Below are 18,503 nucleotides of genomic sequence, written 5' to 3'. Positions count from 1 at the left end.
TTTCCATAACATTCAACTACTCAGGCTACCATAAATGAAACAACAACTTGGCAATAAATCAAACAACAACTTAACAATAAATCAAACAACTAAACTAAAAAACAACATGCCATAATACAAGGGGTACCTTAAAGTCTTACTTTACCCAAAGTTTACAATTGGTTGCCCCTTGTTTTTTGGTGATTCTTTTTAAACGCCAAGATCGGCACCAGGAAGGCACAATTTTAAGATGGCCGCTACACAAAACCAAATAAGAAGTCAAAGAATTGCCCAAACTCTGTGTCCATGTACACATCGACCTGTTTTCACTTAAAAAAAATTCTAGAATTGCACAAACTAGGCATTGTGCATTGCCTTAAATTTATCCATGTACACACCAATCTATTTTCATTTAAAAAAAAAAATCATGAAGTTAAAACTATCATGGTAACCAGAAATGAGGTTTCATCGCCAAAGTTTAACAAAATTTGTCGCTAACCATAGTCTATTCTATACTAGAGCCCCATATGGTTCCATATTTTTCTCCAATCCCTGCATGATGGCTACAAGGTCCATATATATTGTAATAACAGCTTCTTTGAAGCCGGGTAGTGCAGTGGCTATTGGGTCACGCAGTAGCACCACAGGTCCGGGGTCGATCCCCGTGCTGGGCAATGTTGCCTCAGTCTTTTATCCCTTGAGTGGGCCAATAAAATAACTACCAAGTTTGCTTGGAGACTAAACATTGGGGGGGGGCTGCGACAAGCTGACCACTTGTCTAGGGTAGACGCTCATGTACCCTAGAGTCTAGAAAAGTAGATACAAAGCCAGGCGATGGCTCAATGAGGGCTTTTGGACATTAATTTAATGCATTCTTTGCTAAAATAAGCTTTAAATTTCAGTGCAGGAAGTAGGACTGGTAGTGTTTTTTTCTCAGAAGTGATATAATTTTTAATTAATGGATTAAGTGTTTTTCTAAAATATATTGTCAGTTGTCCATCCTGCATAAGCATAGCTCCTATCTCAAAATCACAAGCATCAGTGACAATTTCTAACTTGCCATCCTCTTTAAGAAATCTCAAGATGACTTAGACTAATGTTGATTTAAGGTTTTCGATAGCCACGTTCAATTCTGCGGACAAAGTGAATTTCGTCTTTTTCCTTTTAAAATTTAATAAGGGCTCTGTTGTGTAAATTTGTTTGCCAATTTTTTCACCATTTTAGGTGGTGGATAATTTTTTTATTAGTGCAGTTTTCGAATTTTTGGTCTCTGTTCGCTGCTCTTAGTACCAAGTACAAGAGTTCTTTGGCTACACACTTATATCCATTGATTATGTTTTTGTTCATTGCCCTTTGGAGTAGCATAAGCACGACATAAACCAAATGGCATTCTAAGGAGCACGTAAACCCTTGATTTGATAATAAATGCAGTTATTGGCACATCCTCCAGTTTCATCCATATGGTCATCTGTTTTGTAGATAAAATTTTTCTTATTATTTCTTCAGTTATTGGTAAGGGGTAAACCAGATATTTTATTACACTGTTTAGTTTTCTGTAATCGATAGCAAATAGCCTTAAAAACAGTGCGTGAAGGATTATTAATTTATTTTCTTCATAGTTTTAGAGGACTAGCATAGGAACTACTTGTGGAAGATTATTACAGGGTTGCCATGCTACCTGAAAAACTGGGAAAGTCAGGGAATTTGAAAACTGACTAAAAAAGTCAGGTAATTTAAAATATTGTAGTAAAAAATCTGGAAAAGTCGGGGAATTTCATATGGCGATCCCCCAAAAAAGCGATTTTTACACCAACATTTGGAAGTGATCACTTTCTTGTTGAATTATGCATTTCATAAATGTCATTGGGGCAGCTGGCATAGAACCAATTTCTACAGCTCCAATCAGATTGTCTTTTAGAAAGGCAAAGCAAGTTTCCAAAAACCTCGAGAATCAAGAGATTTGCATGTGCATGTGCAGTGCATGTTAAAGGAAAGAAAATGCTTTTCCATTCTGATATAAAACAAAATTGGTTTAATCCTAGTATATAGTACAGTACAAAGTCTGTAATCCAGATTCGTCGGGACTTCGGCGATTCCGAATTAAGGGTTTTTCTGTATTATAGATCATCAATTTAAATCTGGTAAGATGGCATGAAGAAATCATACAATTAAAAATGTGAAAACATAATTTATGAAAGAAAGAGCAATTATGATCTAAAGGGTATAAAATTTTACCAAAAAAAAAAAGCTTAATATTTATTTGTTTACTTTATTAAACATTTCTTTCAACGCGTGCATGCGTAAAGCATACATTACGTGCGAGCATAATGTATGCGCATTCTTTATGCACATGTGTAAAGTTTGTGGCTTTGAGGTCCGTACACACGGTTTGTACTGTACACATGGGCTTTGATGACATGATGAGCAGTAAACGAAACATTTTGGTTATTGACGACAATTTTCAAAATTGTGCCAAGGCCTTAGTGTGTACTGGGATTTTACCACAGAATCTTTTAAACCTTTTTTTTTCTTTTTACCAAATGCCTTATTTGTCATTTTGCAGTAAAATAATAATCAGTTGGCTAGGCCAAACCATTTCATATAATTATATTCACCAAAATATCACTGATTATCGTAATTCAATTTCTTAATCTTTAAGTAATCAACTTTATTTTAATGGTATTTGTATCATTTAATGTGGCTTCTTCCTTCTGAATTTATTTACTATTAGTTAATATTATTTTCACATTTCAGGCAATTTTCTCCGTCATTCTCCTAAAACTAATTTTAGCAGTATGATGAACTAATTTTAGAAGTATGATGACATACCATCAGGAAATTTAATGCTCATATTTTTTCTATTGCATGCTGCTAAATAAATATAAAATAGCTGAATTTATTTTAAAATATAATTCAATAGATTTTTCTATTTCGTTTAGCTGCAAAAGTCTGCAAAAAAAGACATTTTTTAATCCAGATTAGGGAGATTCTAATCTCAATCTTCCATCGAGAAAGCAACTCCTATTATAGTTATTAATAGTAATGCTTTGGGGATAAGTCATATGTAATTAGTAAATTTTTGTTTTTTCAAGTGGTACCATAATTATTTTATCTCTCAGCATAGCCAACGTGCACTACACAGATAGACTAGAATTTTCTTAAAGCACTCCTGGAAAACCTACAAAAAGTCAGGGAATTCCATTCTTTTGTTTGAATAGCAACCCTGTTATTATTTTGTTTTACAGTATGTATGAAATACACCTTTCTAAGGACTTATTAGCTGTAGGGTCTTGCTCTATGTGGTGGGTTATTTATTTCCTGTGTTGATCAAATGACTCACTACTGACATTTTTTTTTTCAGTTTCCCTATCTGGGCTAGTTGTGTAAGACTTTCTAAAACTGGTTTTTGCTCAAGTCAACCAATTAGATATTCTGAAAAGTTCTAGGAAATGGTTCATTTGATGCATTATTCAGAGTAGCTTGTAGATTTTAGGCTTACTAATTCAAAATATTTTCTGGTCCATTGCCTGAGAATGAACAATCTATTGGTACATGAAATATCGGTAAAATAGTAGCAGTCATTTTGTCAATTGTTTATCAATTGATCGTACTAAATAAAATCAAAAGAAGAGAAAAGCATGAGATGAAGTAAAAGAAAATGAAGCTACAGAAGCGAAGTAGTTATGCCAAGAATATTTTAGCCTAATCAAAGAAAAAGAAAACTGTCAAATTGCAGCAAAAAGAGACTAAGAAACATAAAGCAATGTAAGATAAAGGAAAAAGCAATGTTAAACAAGCATGTAGGTATTAATAATGAATCATACAGTTACTCACAAGCCAAAAGTGTTAAACTGAAAGATGTCAAACTATTTAAATGCTGCTGGTTTGTCTGAATGTATTTTCTTGAGAAATACTGCTTCACTTTATATGGAAATAATAATAATTTGTAGCTATTACTAATGGATTATGCTGTTTCTGATGCATAATCGATTTCTTGGTACTTTTCCGTTTCGCCAGCGCAAAGCTCGCCAAGCAGACTTTATTGGCGACAACATACAGTGTATACATAAAAAATGGTAACGAATGTTAGTTCTATGCATTTTTTTATTTTGAAGGCTTAAACATTTTAATATCGTTTAAAATTTTGTATAAAGCCAATAAATTTGTAAAAAGATATTAATTTAAGAATTTGCTATGCTTTTATGGTTCAACATCCTGATTCGCCTTTTCATATAACGTGACCCCAAGTGATCTGATCTCACGTAAACTATGCTACAAAAATCTAATTCTCTCAGTAATTATCTACAATAATTCCAAGTTTAATCTTAATTCGGAATACAAGTTTAAACGCAAGAATTATTTCAATTTGTACGAATAGCTTACTCAGAAATTATGTAAAACCGTAGTGCTTTACTTTGCTAGTGCATTCTCATTAGAATTGATGAATTTAACCCTTGATTTTGCCTTTCCTATATTTTCGCCTTCGGGTGAAGGCCCACCAGCGGCCGAGCAGTAAAGTCGCTGAACACTGGTAGTTCGGTCCGAGGTTCGAATCCCGCGAACGGGCTGGCTGCATGGGTGTTTTCGTGGTTTTCCCAATATGTAACATGTATACGAGCCAGTTTCCCTTAGAAAGTCCTCCACGAAGGCATCCCTCCCCTCAGGCAGATAGCCCTAGTGTGCTTTGCCATAATTAAATACACACACACCATACACACGCCTTCGGGTGAGCGGTGTGATTGCATCCTAATTGGCTTAACTGCCGCGAATGGCCTTACGGCATAAAACTGAATTATGCGTAAAAATTCTATGTGATTGTATGCCAATATTGAAAGAAACAATCAATCTGATAAGAAATGGCCGCGACTTGTTTTGAAAATGAGGCGTAAGGTTACCAGCGAGAATATTCCGTTAGGCATTGGTTGTACTATTTTTGGCGACTTTATCGCCTGCGCCGGCAAAACGGAAAAGTACCGATTTCTTTAGTTGTAAGAAGACATCCCCCCCCCAAAAAAACTAAAGAAATTGACTCTTAAGAATTTGTATTTCTTAAGAGTAGATTTATGCAATGCTTTACTTCACTACTGTATTCTCATTAGAATTGATGAATTTAACCCTTGATTTTGCCTTTTCTATATTTTCGCCTTCGGGTGAGCGGTTTGATTGCATCCTAACTGAATTACTGCAAATGGTCATGGGGCATAAAATTTAGCTATCTTGTATATGTAATTGTATGCCAGTATTGAAAGACAATCAATCTGATAAGAAATGGTTGCAACACGTTTTGAAAATGAGGCGGAAAAGGTTACTATCGAAGATATTCCGTTTAGCATCAGTTGTACCATTATTGGCGACTTTATCATTTGCGCCAGCAAAATGGAAAAGTACCGAAAATTTGATATAACTTGACATTTTCAGTTTTACTGTGTATTTGATTTCTAATAATAGATAATTTTGGTTTGCAATTTTACAATTTGATGCTGAAATGATGTTTGAATAAAACAGCTTGAAGGTATTAATTATCTATTTGCTATTATATAATTTTTTTCTTCTAGGGAGCTATAAGTCAATGTATAAAACATTTAGAATTATGCACACATATGGTCAATGAGCTGAACTTATTCAGCTCTAATGAAGCTATTGGAGAAGTCCAAACTTCAAGTCTCAAGTATTTATTCATTTAAATTCTTATTACTTGTATATCTGTAAGTTTTATTTATTTTTGAAATGTTCATCTGTTTGTTTGTATTTTGTAGGTATTTGCTACTTCCTGCTTTGTTGGGCAGCCTAAACTTGCAGGTGCAACATAAAGATATGTCAAAACGATTAGAGAATTTGCATATAGCAGAGGTAAAGTACACATATAAAAATACTAGTATATGAGTAAACTAGTATATGAACTGTGTAACATAGATGTTTTACATATATGTTTGTTTGAAAAAGTATGTTTTATAGATACCGTAATTTCCGGAAGAAAGGCCGCATCAACGTAAACGCCGCACTCGAGAAAAATGGCGGGAAAAAAATTAAAATTACACAGAAACGCCGCATCAGCATAAATGCCGCAATAGATTAAATTGCGCGTGACATCGTCATGGGCCGTATAGATGCAAAAACTCAACCTAAGTCCTGATATATGACATACCAGTTAAGAAAAATGCATGAAATGAAACCATAACTCAAAAATAAATTAAAGGTAAGAAATGTATAGCTTCTGTGCCATTTAGAGACATTTTCAAAAATTTTTCCGCTCCCTTCTTACTTAAAAACTATTCAACAAGTACTTATACCCAAACTGATCGGACTTGTATTTGGCAGAATGCCAAGAAAAATCCATTCATGCTGAAGGGGAAATACGTCAGAGTTCGTTATTGCGAGGCAGGTGGAGTCGTGTCTGCCTTTGAAAAAAATTGCAGAAAAGGCAGGGGTGGGGAGAGGATGGGTCCTGGAAGATTCATCGAATAGCAGAGAAGAGAGACTATTCAAACCATGGAGGTAGGAAAGGGAGGAGGGGCCAACCCACCCTAAAAGTGAAGCACTGCTTTGAAGCTTGGGTCACCAGATGGAGTGTTCTTTGTTTACATTCAGAAGCTCGCTTGACAAGATTCTGATAGTATTTCGACACACGACAGTTCCATAGAAATCGAAAAAGGGACACTTTCGCATGAAAGAAACTTTCATAGTGTGATGGATAATAGCAATTTGTATAGTTTAGTGACATTTACGCAAAAATCACATCTTGGTTATTTTTCGATAACTAACAACAGAGATTTTGATTATGAATTTGTTTTATAAAATTCTAAGCTGTTGCACTACAAAAATATAGATTTTAAGAAAAATGTTATGCTTAAAGAATGAAAAATACCTCACGGCACATTTAAAATTGTATATGTCTTTCGATACCCTTGATAGAGTATTCACTACTTTTATTTTATTTTCCAAACGTCAAAATGTTTTAAATAAAACAAATTTTTTTTTCACATCCATATATTATTGTAACATGTATCTTTTAAAATTTTTTGAGGAGAGGTTTTACTGCTGCTCATTTTAAACCCATCGTTTTAATTTTATATATCTGAAAAATAATCACTTTGGGCTTACACGTTTTATAAATATAAAATTATGTATGTTAAAATTTTTGTAATAAGCCACATAGGTCAGATTAAGTTTTTATTAAACAGAGTAACGCATGCAAGGGCTATCTGCCTAAAGAGAGAGATAGATGTCATCGTGCAGGAATTTTGAAGAAAAACTGACCTTTGAGTGGGTATTAAAAATAATACTTATAATTTTCATTCAAATTATATTCATATATATTTTTTATGTAAAACTTTCGGGTGTATGCTAAATTAGTGTAAATTACTTTACACGAAAAATATAGTGAATGCACAGAAATTAAAGATTTGCACATGCCGGAAATGAAAAATAGGAAATATGTATGGGTATTTATGCATGTGCTTGCAAAAAGCATGTATCTGCCTTTGACAAAATACTTAAATATTCATTAAATTATTTATAAATGTATTTGAAATGAAGAATTTATTCACTTATAAACAACTGTGAAAGTGCTGTGAAGAAATCTAATTATTAAATGTATCTAATTTATAATGATTATAAATGTTATCTAAATATATAATAACCTTAATATTGAATTGTAAACATAAATTGAAATCCTGTTGACAAATACGTTATAAAAGTATTTAAGCAAGAATTGTTCGTATTGGAAAGCAATGTGTTAAAAGGTATTGTAAAGCAAATGCTATGAGATGAGCACTTAAAGAACGTAATAAAGAGTTTTGGAATATGTATTGTTGAAATGAAGGGTAAAAAAAAAAATCTGATAAGTATAATTAAAAGAATTATTCCCCTTACATTTTATAATAACTCAGTTACAAGTTTTTAATACTTTAAAAAAAAAAAAAATTATTTTATTCCCTTTCAGAAATGTTCAGAGAAAGTCAAGTACTATTTAATACCTATTTAATTATTAGGAATTAGCGAAATACTTATTTAAAGTATTTCGCTAATTATTAATAATTCTCTAATTTAAAATGAACCGAATAGAGCATTAATTATAAATTGACTTACATTTTTCGATTTAAAAGATGCCTCAGAAGCCAAAAAATCATGTCATATTTAAGAAAGTATTTTAGGAAAAAGCTCTATAAATAGAAAAGAAATAATGCATGATTTTAATATTAATAATACAATAATCTTTGATCTTAATTTTTGTACCTTAACCAAATAAAATCGAATTACCTTAATTTTTTTTCTAATATAATTAATGAAAACTTGTGAAAATATTTCATTCAAATTAAACCATTCTGAGAAAACTGTCCTGTGAAAAATATAGCATTTAATTCCGTTCAGAATGAAATGTTGTTTAAAAATATGTTGTTTTCACATACTTAGGACTCTAAAGTGTTGTAGAAAAAGAAAATATATACATTTATATTTATATTTACGACGTAATTACAAAATATATACATCCGAACGCGTCAAATCCCATAGAACTCAATGGTAAATGACCCAATGTTTTGGTCACCACGTAGGGATCGCCGGTGCTTCAGAGCAGGGTACGGGAGAAACTTGTTTAGGGCGACTCCATCTTACTTCCTACCTCCATGTTTAGATCAGCTGGGATTGGATTGCATAACTCGCTCGTTTCAAACAGCATGGGGGTCGAAGGCACGATATGAAGACATCTGACGGGCGGATTTTTATTGCGTCGCAGCATGGGTATCAGCTCTTTATTACCTAATTTTACTCTTGTATGAGGTAATTGCGTGTAAGTTTATAGTATACTTGAAAATTATATTTTTTAAACTTTAATTTGGTTCGAACATCGTTTAATTGAAAATTTCTTTTAATAATATCCAAATGTATTTTCTGTAATGTATACTCTATACTTTCTTCTTATTTCTCAAACTTATAATTTGTTCCTTTTTCTTTGATCAAATTAGCAGATTTTTTCTTTCGGTTAAATTCTTATACCTGTTTTCTTCAGGTGCCTAATCCCTTACAGATGGTTAAGTGGTCAGAGCAGACAGTGGCTACAGCGGACACGTGAGGCTACCTGGGTGGGCAGAATGGACATTCTTGCACCTATTGTGTTGTTTACCTAATCAGTCACATGTTTATTTAGGGCGACTCCATCTTACTTCCTACCTCCATGATTCAAACTGAATTGAAGAATGTTATTGTTCTGAGATCTCGTTTAGGGTGAATAAGGCATGTAGGTCCGTTCAAGGGAAAGAATGTAAACAAAATAACGTTCGCAAAAAGCAACTGAGTGGTCTTTTGTGTGGGAATAGCACCAGTCTATGCACAATGATAGTCTATGCACAATCCAAACTATGTACAATGACCATCGTAGGAAATATTTTATTTTTAGTGCACCTGAATGCCGCATGGGTAGAAACGCCGCACCCGCTGAAAATTTAAGTTTTAAACACGTAAACGCCGCGGCGTTTCTTCCGGAAATTACGGTATATAAATGTACAGTGTTGGGAAAATTAAAGGAACAACTTTGAAAAAGTATTTTATGTTAATTCTAACTATCGAAGTCCATTTTTATTTATTTTGTTGTATGTTGGATTACTTCTGTTTTACATGTTTTTGGATTCAATCCACCTAAATTGTAAATTATTATTAGATTTTTAAGCTTTATTGCTTGTTTATATGATTTATGCTTGTATTTTTTTTTTTCTTTTTCCTGGCCTGTATGTTTTCAAGATTTACATAGAGTTTTGTGCTCAAATATTAAATTATAGTTTTTGTAAGTTTTAGTGTTGGACTCAATCAACTGGAAAGTAATCTTTTAAAATTTGTCGATTATTTTACAATTTTTTGAGTTTGTATATAATTCTGATGCTATAATTTTGAATTTTTTTGCCTTGCCTGCTTTGGCCTGTAGGGGTTGGATTGATAAAGACATAGGTGACTTTTATTGTTTTTATAAGATTATTTTAAACTTTAATTTGTTTCTTTGTCAGTTCAGAAACAGGCTGTTTTATTTTTGTACTTCTTTCTTTGCACCAGCCTTCTGATGGTAATGCAGCGAAAGATATAAATTTCTTTTTTGGTTTTGCATATTTTACCCCCTATTTCTTGCATTTTGGCATGTGCTTTAGCTTTTTCTTGCATTGTACTAGCATAGCTTGTTTAAAATATTTTAGACAATTTACTTCTTTAAAGGACTTTTATTTTTTTAATTGAGTAATTGAGATCACTTTGAAAGCCTTAAGCTTAAATTTTAACACATATCCTATCATTTAAGAAAATAGGGGAATATCTGATTTTAATCAATGATTTAAAAGAAAAAAAAATTACTTTACAATAATCATCTTGATTACAATAAAATACAAACGTTTTTAATAATAATCCATATCTTTTGTGTTACAGCAAAACAAAATTCACCGAAATAACATATTATTACAAACAATTAATATAAATCAACAAATAATTTTGATCATAACTTCTTTTCTTAAGATCTTGACATTGATTTACAATATAACATACAATAGAAGATTATAATAACAATACATATTATTTGAATACATATTATATATAACATTTCTTATTGATTTTAACAGAGACTATATAAACATCTTTTCTTCTGTATCAATTATAATATTCATAATTTCTATAATTCCCTTTTTGGAATTTTCATCTTTATAAATTCTGACTTGGATGAAAAATGCAATTTTGGTAAGAACTTAATCCAATTATTGTTATACATGTCACATAATAAAACATGTTTAGTGTCTGCATCATAATTTCCACATTTACGTTTAATTGATTTAATGAGAAGTCTATTATAGTAAGCTGGCACATGAGCATGATTTGTTAGGAATTGATTCAAAAAACTATTTCCCATACATCTTTTAATTTCAACTTTCTCTATAAATTTATAAGTAAATTTTCCTTTCAAATCCCTACAATATCCACATCTGCAATATATTCTTTCTTAATAAGTATTTAGGTTTAAATGAAGTAGGTTTCATGGGTAAAGGTTTCAAATGAAGTAGGAAGAATTTCATCTATCATACATTTCTTAGTAGCCAATTTTGCATTCAAATCAACTAATTCATTACCTCTGTATTGAGCATGTCTTTTTATCCAATGAAACTTAATCTTTCTTGCCTTTAAAAGATCCAATAAAATTTTTTGTGTTTTAGAAACTAAATCGGTAATACTTTTTGCCAACAAAACGGTTTGAATAGCACTCTGGCTATCCAAGAAAATATGAAGATCTTCGTTGGACTCTTTTAAAGAAACCCATTCTAATGCTTTTAAAATGGCATACACCTCAGATTGAAAAACCGAGGCATTATCACTTAGCCTAAATCTTTCTATAACACTGATTTCACCGTTAGAGAAGGCAACTCTGAATCTGAAGGAAAAATACCCTTACTTTTTCTCCAATTTTAGAGCCATCAGTGAAAATTTCAAAACCAAATCCTTTTGGGAGTTGCTTGTCCCATGATAGATTAAGATATAAAGCAGGATGTAAAATATTCTGTAATTTATACATTTCAATATTTGAAATGTTAACAGATAAATCAAAGTTAAGATCTAAACCATTCTCTAAATCAAATAAAATACGACATATCTCTGCTATCAAATAAATGGGCTCGCACCCACTTAAATAAACAAGCATCAGACACTGTCCTAAAGCATTTCGTGATACCTAACATTGCCAATCTTTGAATTTGAACCAACAAATTGTTGATTCTAACTTGATTCTTATACCAAGCTGGGCTTGCATAGAAAAGTTTTCTCTCTATTCCTCTGTTGTAAGGCCTTTAATTGTGTATATCTTGCTTAAAGCCATAAGACAATGCACTTTAATCATTTTTAAATGAAGAATAAACTTTAATTGATCATCTATAAGTACTCCTAAGTACTTTATCTCTCGTACACTCTTTAGTGGGTGACCTTCCAGTCTTTCTTTCGGTAAGGTAATCATTTTCCCTTTTTTTGCAATGTCCATAATTACACATTTCTAATAAAAAATTCAATTTTACATTTTTTGACCAATTATTAATTTGGTCTAATGTGTAATCTATATCTGAATCAATAGTGTGTATTCCACTTGCAGAGACAATCAAAATTATATCATCAGCATACGCTTGAACTTTTACATTACCTTTAAATGGTAAGTCAAAGATGGTATTACAAACCAAGTTCCATAATAAAGGTTCAGAATTAGAACCCTGTGGACAGCCTTTATGGTAATTTCTTATGAAACTCAAATTTCCTTCTTGAAAAATAATTGAGCGATCACTCAAATAACTTACAACAAGTACATGAAAAAGATTTATAGGACAGTTAAATCTGTTTAACTGAAATAATACAAAATGCCACCATACATTATTAAATGCATTTTTTACATCTAAGGAAACCAGTTCAGTGTGTTTATTCAAACATCTATTTTCTCTGATCTTCTCCAATAAATCTGAAATTGCCAAGGTTGTACTTTTTCCTTCTATGAACCCATATTGGGATTGATTCAGTTAACTTATTATTATTTAAGTAATACCATAATCTATTTGTCATTAACTTGTCCATTATTTTTCCAAAGATAGGTAATAAATAGATAGGCCTATAAGAAGAAAGATCAGTTTTTTTCTTTTCCTTCTTTGTTAAAAAGGACTAGATAAGCCTCTTTCCAAATTTTAGGAAATATACCATTATTAAGACACACATTATAAATTTTACACATATAAATTGGACCCAATTTTATAACATCTTGAATTGTATCCAAACTTAATTCATCAGTTCCAGGAGCACAACTTTTATTCATCGACTCAATTACTTCTAGTAATTCATCTTCTGTAAATTCCAAATCATTATTTTCACTTGAATAATTCAAATAATTTCTTCTTATATCCTTTTGGAATTCTGCATCTTCTTCAGAAATATCATCTGTAAAAAGAAACTTAACTTGATAATCAATCGTTTTTTAAATTGAACTAGTAGACATGCCATCTTCTTTCTTAAGATGACTCAAAGTCAATGACAACTTAAACCTTCCCATTATAATTTTATAGGGAATACCATAAGGTTGATCTAAATTGGTCTGGATACATAAATCATTCCATGAATGATTCTTTGCTAAATTTATTTCTTTTTTATAAATCCTTCTTAAATTTTTATATTTATTTTTCAGAAATGTTTTGTCACTCTCATTAGAAGCCTGAAGAAATCTTCTTCTTCCCACTCTCAATTTAAAAGGTCTAGTTTCTTGCTCTACCAAATTGAATTACTTTTTCTAGAATAAAATTTTTTTTTTATTCTATTCTTTTCACAGGTATTTATAAGTTCTTTTGTAAGATATTCAACTGTCTTCTCTACATTTGAACCATCCAATGGTTTATTAACTAATTCTTCCAAGAATATTAAAACATCTCTTTTGAAATCTATCCATTTCAAATTGCTCAGTTTATATCTCTTTTTAAGCAGAGGAGAATATTTAATATTTCCTAAATCATCTCAATGTAATTATGATCACTACACGATAACTTTCCAATCTACGAATTGAGGTAGATTTACAATAGTTAGATCTATCCATGAATATCCTCTTGCGTCCTTGAATGTCGGAGAAGAATCAGCATTATTCAATATACACTGACCATGTGAATTTACAAATTCTGAAACAATCTTTTGTCTTAGATCTTCTTCTTGAGTACCCCAGATTTTGCTCTTGGCATTGAAGTCTGCACCAATTAAAATCACTTTATTCTCTTCTTTTAGCAGAATCCTTGAAATAGCATTCAAATCAGCTTTTGGAGGACAATAGGCTGATATTAATAATAAATATTGCAAACTATAATTAATCTTTAATGCCACTATACAATTTGAAACACAAATTTTAATAACCAAAATAGATTTATCAAATATAACTTTTCTTTCAAGAGGAATAGCTTTATTAGCATAATACAATCTATACTGCAAAGAGAACCCTTTTATTTTGTTATTCAGATGATATGGTTCTTGAATGAAAGCAAAAGAATAATTTTGCTCTAAAGTCCTTTGTTGTAGTTGAGACACTGCAGTTCTTCAATGATGTAGGTTAATCTGAACTCCTCTTAAATTCTTTAAAGAACTTCATCTTGATTTAAACATTCAACTACAATGCCTCCTTTATTTATTTTTTGGACATTTCTAATTCCAATTTTTAGTTTGACTGGATCTATTGCCTCTACGACTTTCATCTTTACTTCTTCTGAAGATATTCCTTTTACTTTAGGATACAACAATGCAATATGTTCATTTTTTTTCTTTAGTTTGTCCTGCTTTTGGACAATCTTTTTCTCCAATCTGTATTCTTTCACTGTGACTGCAAAGGACTTTCAATAGGCTGTGGTTGTTGTATCACTGCCAATTTTCCTTTTAAATTTTCAATCTCCAATGCCTGTGAAATTATAAAATTAAATAACGCTTCTTGCATTTTGAAATCTTTTTCCTAATGGGTATTGTAACCCTAGAAGCCTCTTCCAAACAAGTATCTAGTTCACTGATTAGCGAACGAGCTTCTTCAGTCAACTCATTTTGTGGAACAGTCTCTCTGTACAAATTTTTCCATTTTCGACCTAATTCAACTGAGACCCTGGGGTTTTCCCAATTGAACTTGGAGTTTGGATTTTGATCCTCCCTCTTGGAAGGAGCAGCCTTCAGACCACGACAAGGTACCAAACTCCTGGGAAGTTTCTTCAGTTGGCTTTTTATATGAAAATCTCAATAAGTAACTTGCTTTATCTAGTGAACGCTTTCAAATATTCTCTTTCAATAAGCCAGTAACTTCCCCTGAGGGAGACTAAGACTGTAAGAAAAAAAAGGTGGTCAAATAATTATGACATAATATAAAGTGAAATAAGGTGAAATATAACTTAGAGTGTGTTCAAAATAAATTTAGGCAAGTTAATAATAATTTGCATTATTTATATTACTGGGAAAAAAGAGGTCTAAAAGTCTTGTATAAAGGAAACAGAACATTTTAAATAAAATTGGCTCATATTCTTGCTGCATATGGAAAAAAACCCACAAAAAGTCTCTTGCAGCCAGTCTGGTCACTGGGATGTAAACTTAGGTTGAACTACAAACATTCAACAGCTTTATTTTCCAGCCACTGATTGCATTCTGAAATTTGTAATTTGATTCAGCTCAATAAATGCAGCTGATATAAGGCAATTTACTGCAATAATATTTTTTTAGTTTCAACTTAATCTGTGTTATACATTTTGTCAGCATATTTATTATTGCATAAAGTAATGCTATTTTTAGCATGCTAAAATGACAGCAGTGTGAAGCATTTTTCTACAGTAAGGTAAATGACCTTTATAATTTCTTGTATTTTGGCCTAAGTTTTTAAAAATTAAACTTGCATCAGTTTTTGTCATTCATTCATTTTAAGTTTGCATAGTGCTGTCCAAATATGAATCTTTCTCTTTTTATCTCTCCATCTACAATTCTATGTCTTAATTTCTTGAAAAGGCAACTCATTGATGTTTATCAGTAAATTACATTTTGAACATTTTCGGAAGAACAATATTGCCAAACCTCATTTTTTGATAAAAAAATTTTAACTGCTTATTTATAGAAGAGCATTGTCTCAAATTTTCACTCTTATGCATTTCTAGATGAATGACTTCATATATATATATACAGTCAAAAGTCTTTAATCCGGACTCGTCGGGACTTCAGCGATTCCAGATTATAGTTCATCAGTTTAAATCTGGTAAGATGGCATGCAGAAATTATAAAATTAAAAATATGAAACTGTAATTTATGAAATAAAGAGCAATTATGATCTAAAGGGTATCAAAATTTACAAAAAAAAAAAAAAAAAAAAAAAAAAACCACTTAATTTATTTGTTTACTTTATTAAACATTTCTTTCAACACGTGCATGCGTAAAGCATACATTACGCATAGCCGAAATTAGAAAATTGCAACCAGAAAACTATTTGATTTGTATTCGTGATATTTATAATGATGAGGAATTTGATTTAAATCATATCAAAGATTGAGTACATCGAGATGAAATACTACATTTAGTAAGGAATTATAAGCCAAATAAGATAAAAACATCTACCCTGAAGATAACGATAGTGCTGACAGATCAACTTCCAGTTCATTGCGCACCGCGACGTTCCACCCCCACTCCCACCCCCGCAGAACAGCGTGAAATTGATAAACAGATTTCAGAATGGTTAAAGAAACAAAGGATATGCCTTTATCCATTTTTTGCAGCAATTCACTTTTTGTTTGATGGACACCGAAACATGCTTTCGCTTTGTAGATCTTTGGCAGCTCCAGAATCGGAAATTCTTTTTGACATAATTGAAAGTTCAAGCTTACTTTTATAAAATTGCTCTAACAGTCTGCAAAAATTAATAAGCCGGATCCAATTAGAAGATTAAGGAACAACGCAATCTGCAGCATTAACTGAAATAGATAATTATATAATTTTAGCTTAGCTTATACCGCCCGTTATACATTAAACGTGCATGCGTAAATGTATTATGTGCATGCGTAAAGGTATTATGTGTTTACGCATGCACAGAAAGTTTGTAGCTTTGAGGTCCGGATTATAGATCATTCCGGATTATGGACATCCGGATTAAAGACTTTTGACTGTATATATGTTTAAAAAACTGAGAACTCAAGGTCTGGAGACCTTACTTGTCAGATAAACTTTTTTCTAGTTGATGTTATTATAGATGTATTTGATGTATTGTGATCTGCATACAGTGTGACCTCTGGTGAGAAAATACCAATCAAGACCACTTTACATGGAAACATTTAGTGTCTTATTACTGTTTTATATTTGTTGGAAACATAATGCGTTCTTGAAAACAGCCAGATAGCACAATTATATACAGTACAAATTCTTTAATTCGGATTCGTCGGGATTTTGGCGATTCTGGAAGATTTAAATTCATGGCATACAGAAATTATAAATTAAAAATATGAAACCATAATTTATGAAATAAAGAGCAATTATGATCTAAAGGGTATCAAAATTTCCAAAAAAAGAAAAACCTTAATATTTATTTGTTTACTTTATTAAACATTTCTTTCAATGCAAGATGTTTAAGTTGCTTCATTTTTTGTGCTAATACTTTCTCTTTAATTTTATAAACAGACATAATTTCTTGTGTCAGTTCCACTGTTCAAGTCTTGTAATTGCTGTGTCGAGAATACCGACTAACTTGTCAATCGAAATTTTTTCGTTTTCAATAACCTCTCTGTCACTTTCTTCACTATCGGAAGCGGTACATCGAAACATGGTTTCGCTTTGTAGATCCTTTGGCAGCTCCAGAATCGGAAACTCTTTTTGACATAATCGAAAGTTCAAGCTTACTTTTTATAAAATTGCGCTAACAGTCTGCAGAAAATAATAAGCTGGATCCAATTAGAAGATTAAGAAACAACGCAATCTGCAACATTAACTGAAATAGATAATTAGATAAATTTAGCTTAGCTTATATTGTCCATTATACATTAAACGCGCATGCATAAAGGAATTATACGCATGCGCAGAAAGTTTGTAGCTTTGAGGTCCAGATTATGGACGTCCGGATTAAAGACTTTGTACTGTATCAACAAAAGCATAATTAAAAAAAAAGCATTTTAAAATTATATTTTATCAATATGTATCATATTTGCTTTAGAGTTTCCTATTTTCAAAATTTAAACATTAGTTTTATGTGTTTATCTACAGGTATATTTTAAGGATTTCTTACTTAGATGTAGAAACTATGAACTTTGTACAGTTGAACTTCCTGAAGATTTTGAGGAAGATGGACTGGAAAATGGAGATAGCAGTGTCAAAAACTCATCTCACGCTCATAATGTTTTAGATGCAGCCATTGTAAGAGAACGTAAAATTCAGCAATATAAACGTACAAAAGAGCTGGAGAAAAGAGAAAAGGAACTGAAACCTGCTTTAGTTAGGCCAGATGCTGAAGAATTCATTGTAAGTAATTTTTCCATTATCTGAAAGAACTATACTAAAACTTGTAATAAAAAGATTAAAAAAAAAGTTTGTTTTTGGTATTTTTGATTCTATTGGCATTTGAGTGTCAGTCTTACCCATGTCAAATTTTAAATAATCTTCAGAATATGATCACTGTCAGCTTTATGTAAAATATATATAAAATCCTTATCTCAGAAAATAGAAACAGAATTCATACTACTGTGTCATTTGTTAATGGTACATTGACTTATAAAAGTTAAAAAACAGTTTTTCATGACTTTTAAAAAATTTAAAGTATGAAATACAGCAAAATCTGTCAATAACACAATGGTTTACTGCAGGGGCGAGCAACCTTTTTAATCAACGGGCCAATTTAAAAATTTTTTGGCAGGCCACACATAAAGTAACCATTATTAATAATTTACAAAACTTTATTTATAATAAACATTAAAATAAAAAAATATAAAATTTTTAAAAAAGTAAAGATTTTATATACAAATTTTAATGCAAAATAAAAACAAATAAGAAAAGAACAGAAA

General features: G+C 31.4%; 1 protein-coding gene across 1 annotated transcript in view; it reads left to right on the top strand.

Annotated features, from left to right (window-relative positions):
• Nucleotides 1–18,503, top strand: part of Tap42 (immunoglobulin binding protein Tap42) — a 61,018-nt gene that overhangs the window by 3,549 nt on the left and 38,966 nt on the right. Inside the window, exons 2-4 of the mRNA XM_035362696.2 lie at nucleotides 5,535–5,647; nucleotides 5,736–5,829; nucleotides 17,710–17,964. Of these exons, the coding sequence (XP_035218587.1) occupies nucleotides 5,535–5,647; nucleotides 5,736–5,829; nucleotides 17,710–17,964 (462 nt within the window). The remainder of the gene's footprint in view (nucleotides 1–5,534; nucleotides 5,648–5,735; nucleotides 5,830–17,709; nucleotides 17,965–18,503) is intronic.

This window comes from Stegodyphus dumicola, chromosome 2, assembly GCF_044657685.1.
Source record: "Stegodyphus dumicola isolate Sdum_Otavi_A_Nest chromosome 2, ASM4465768v1".
Lineage (NCBI taxonomy): Eukaryota > Metazoa > Arthropoda > Arachnida > Araneae > Eresidae > Stegodyphus > Stegodyphus dumicola.
Note: the sequence above shows the minus strand (reverse complement) of the source record. Positions and strands in the feature narration are given on the sequence as shown.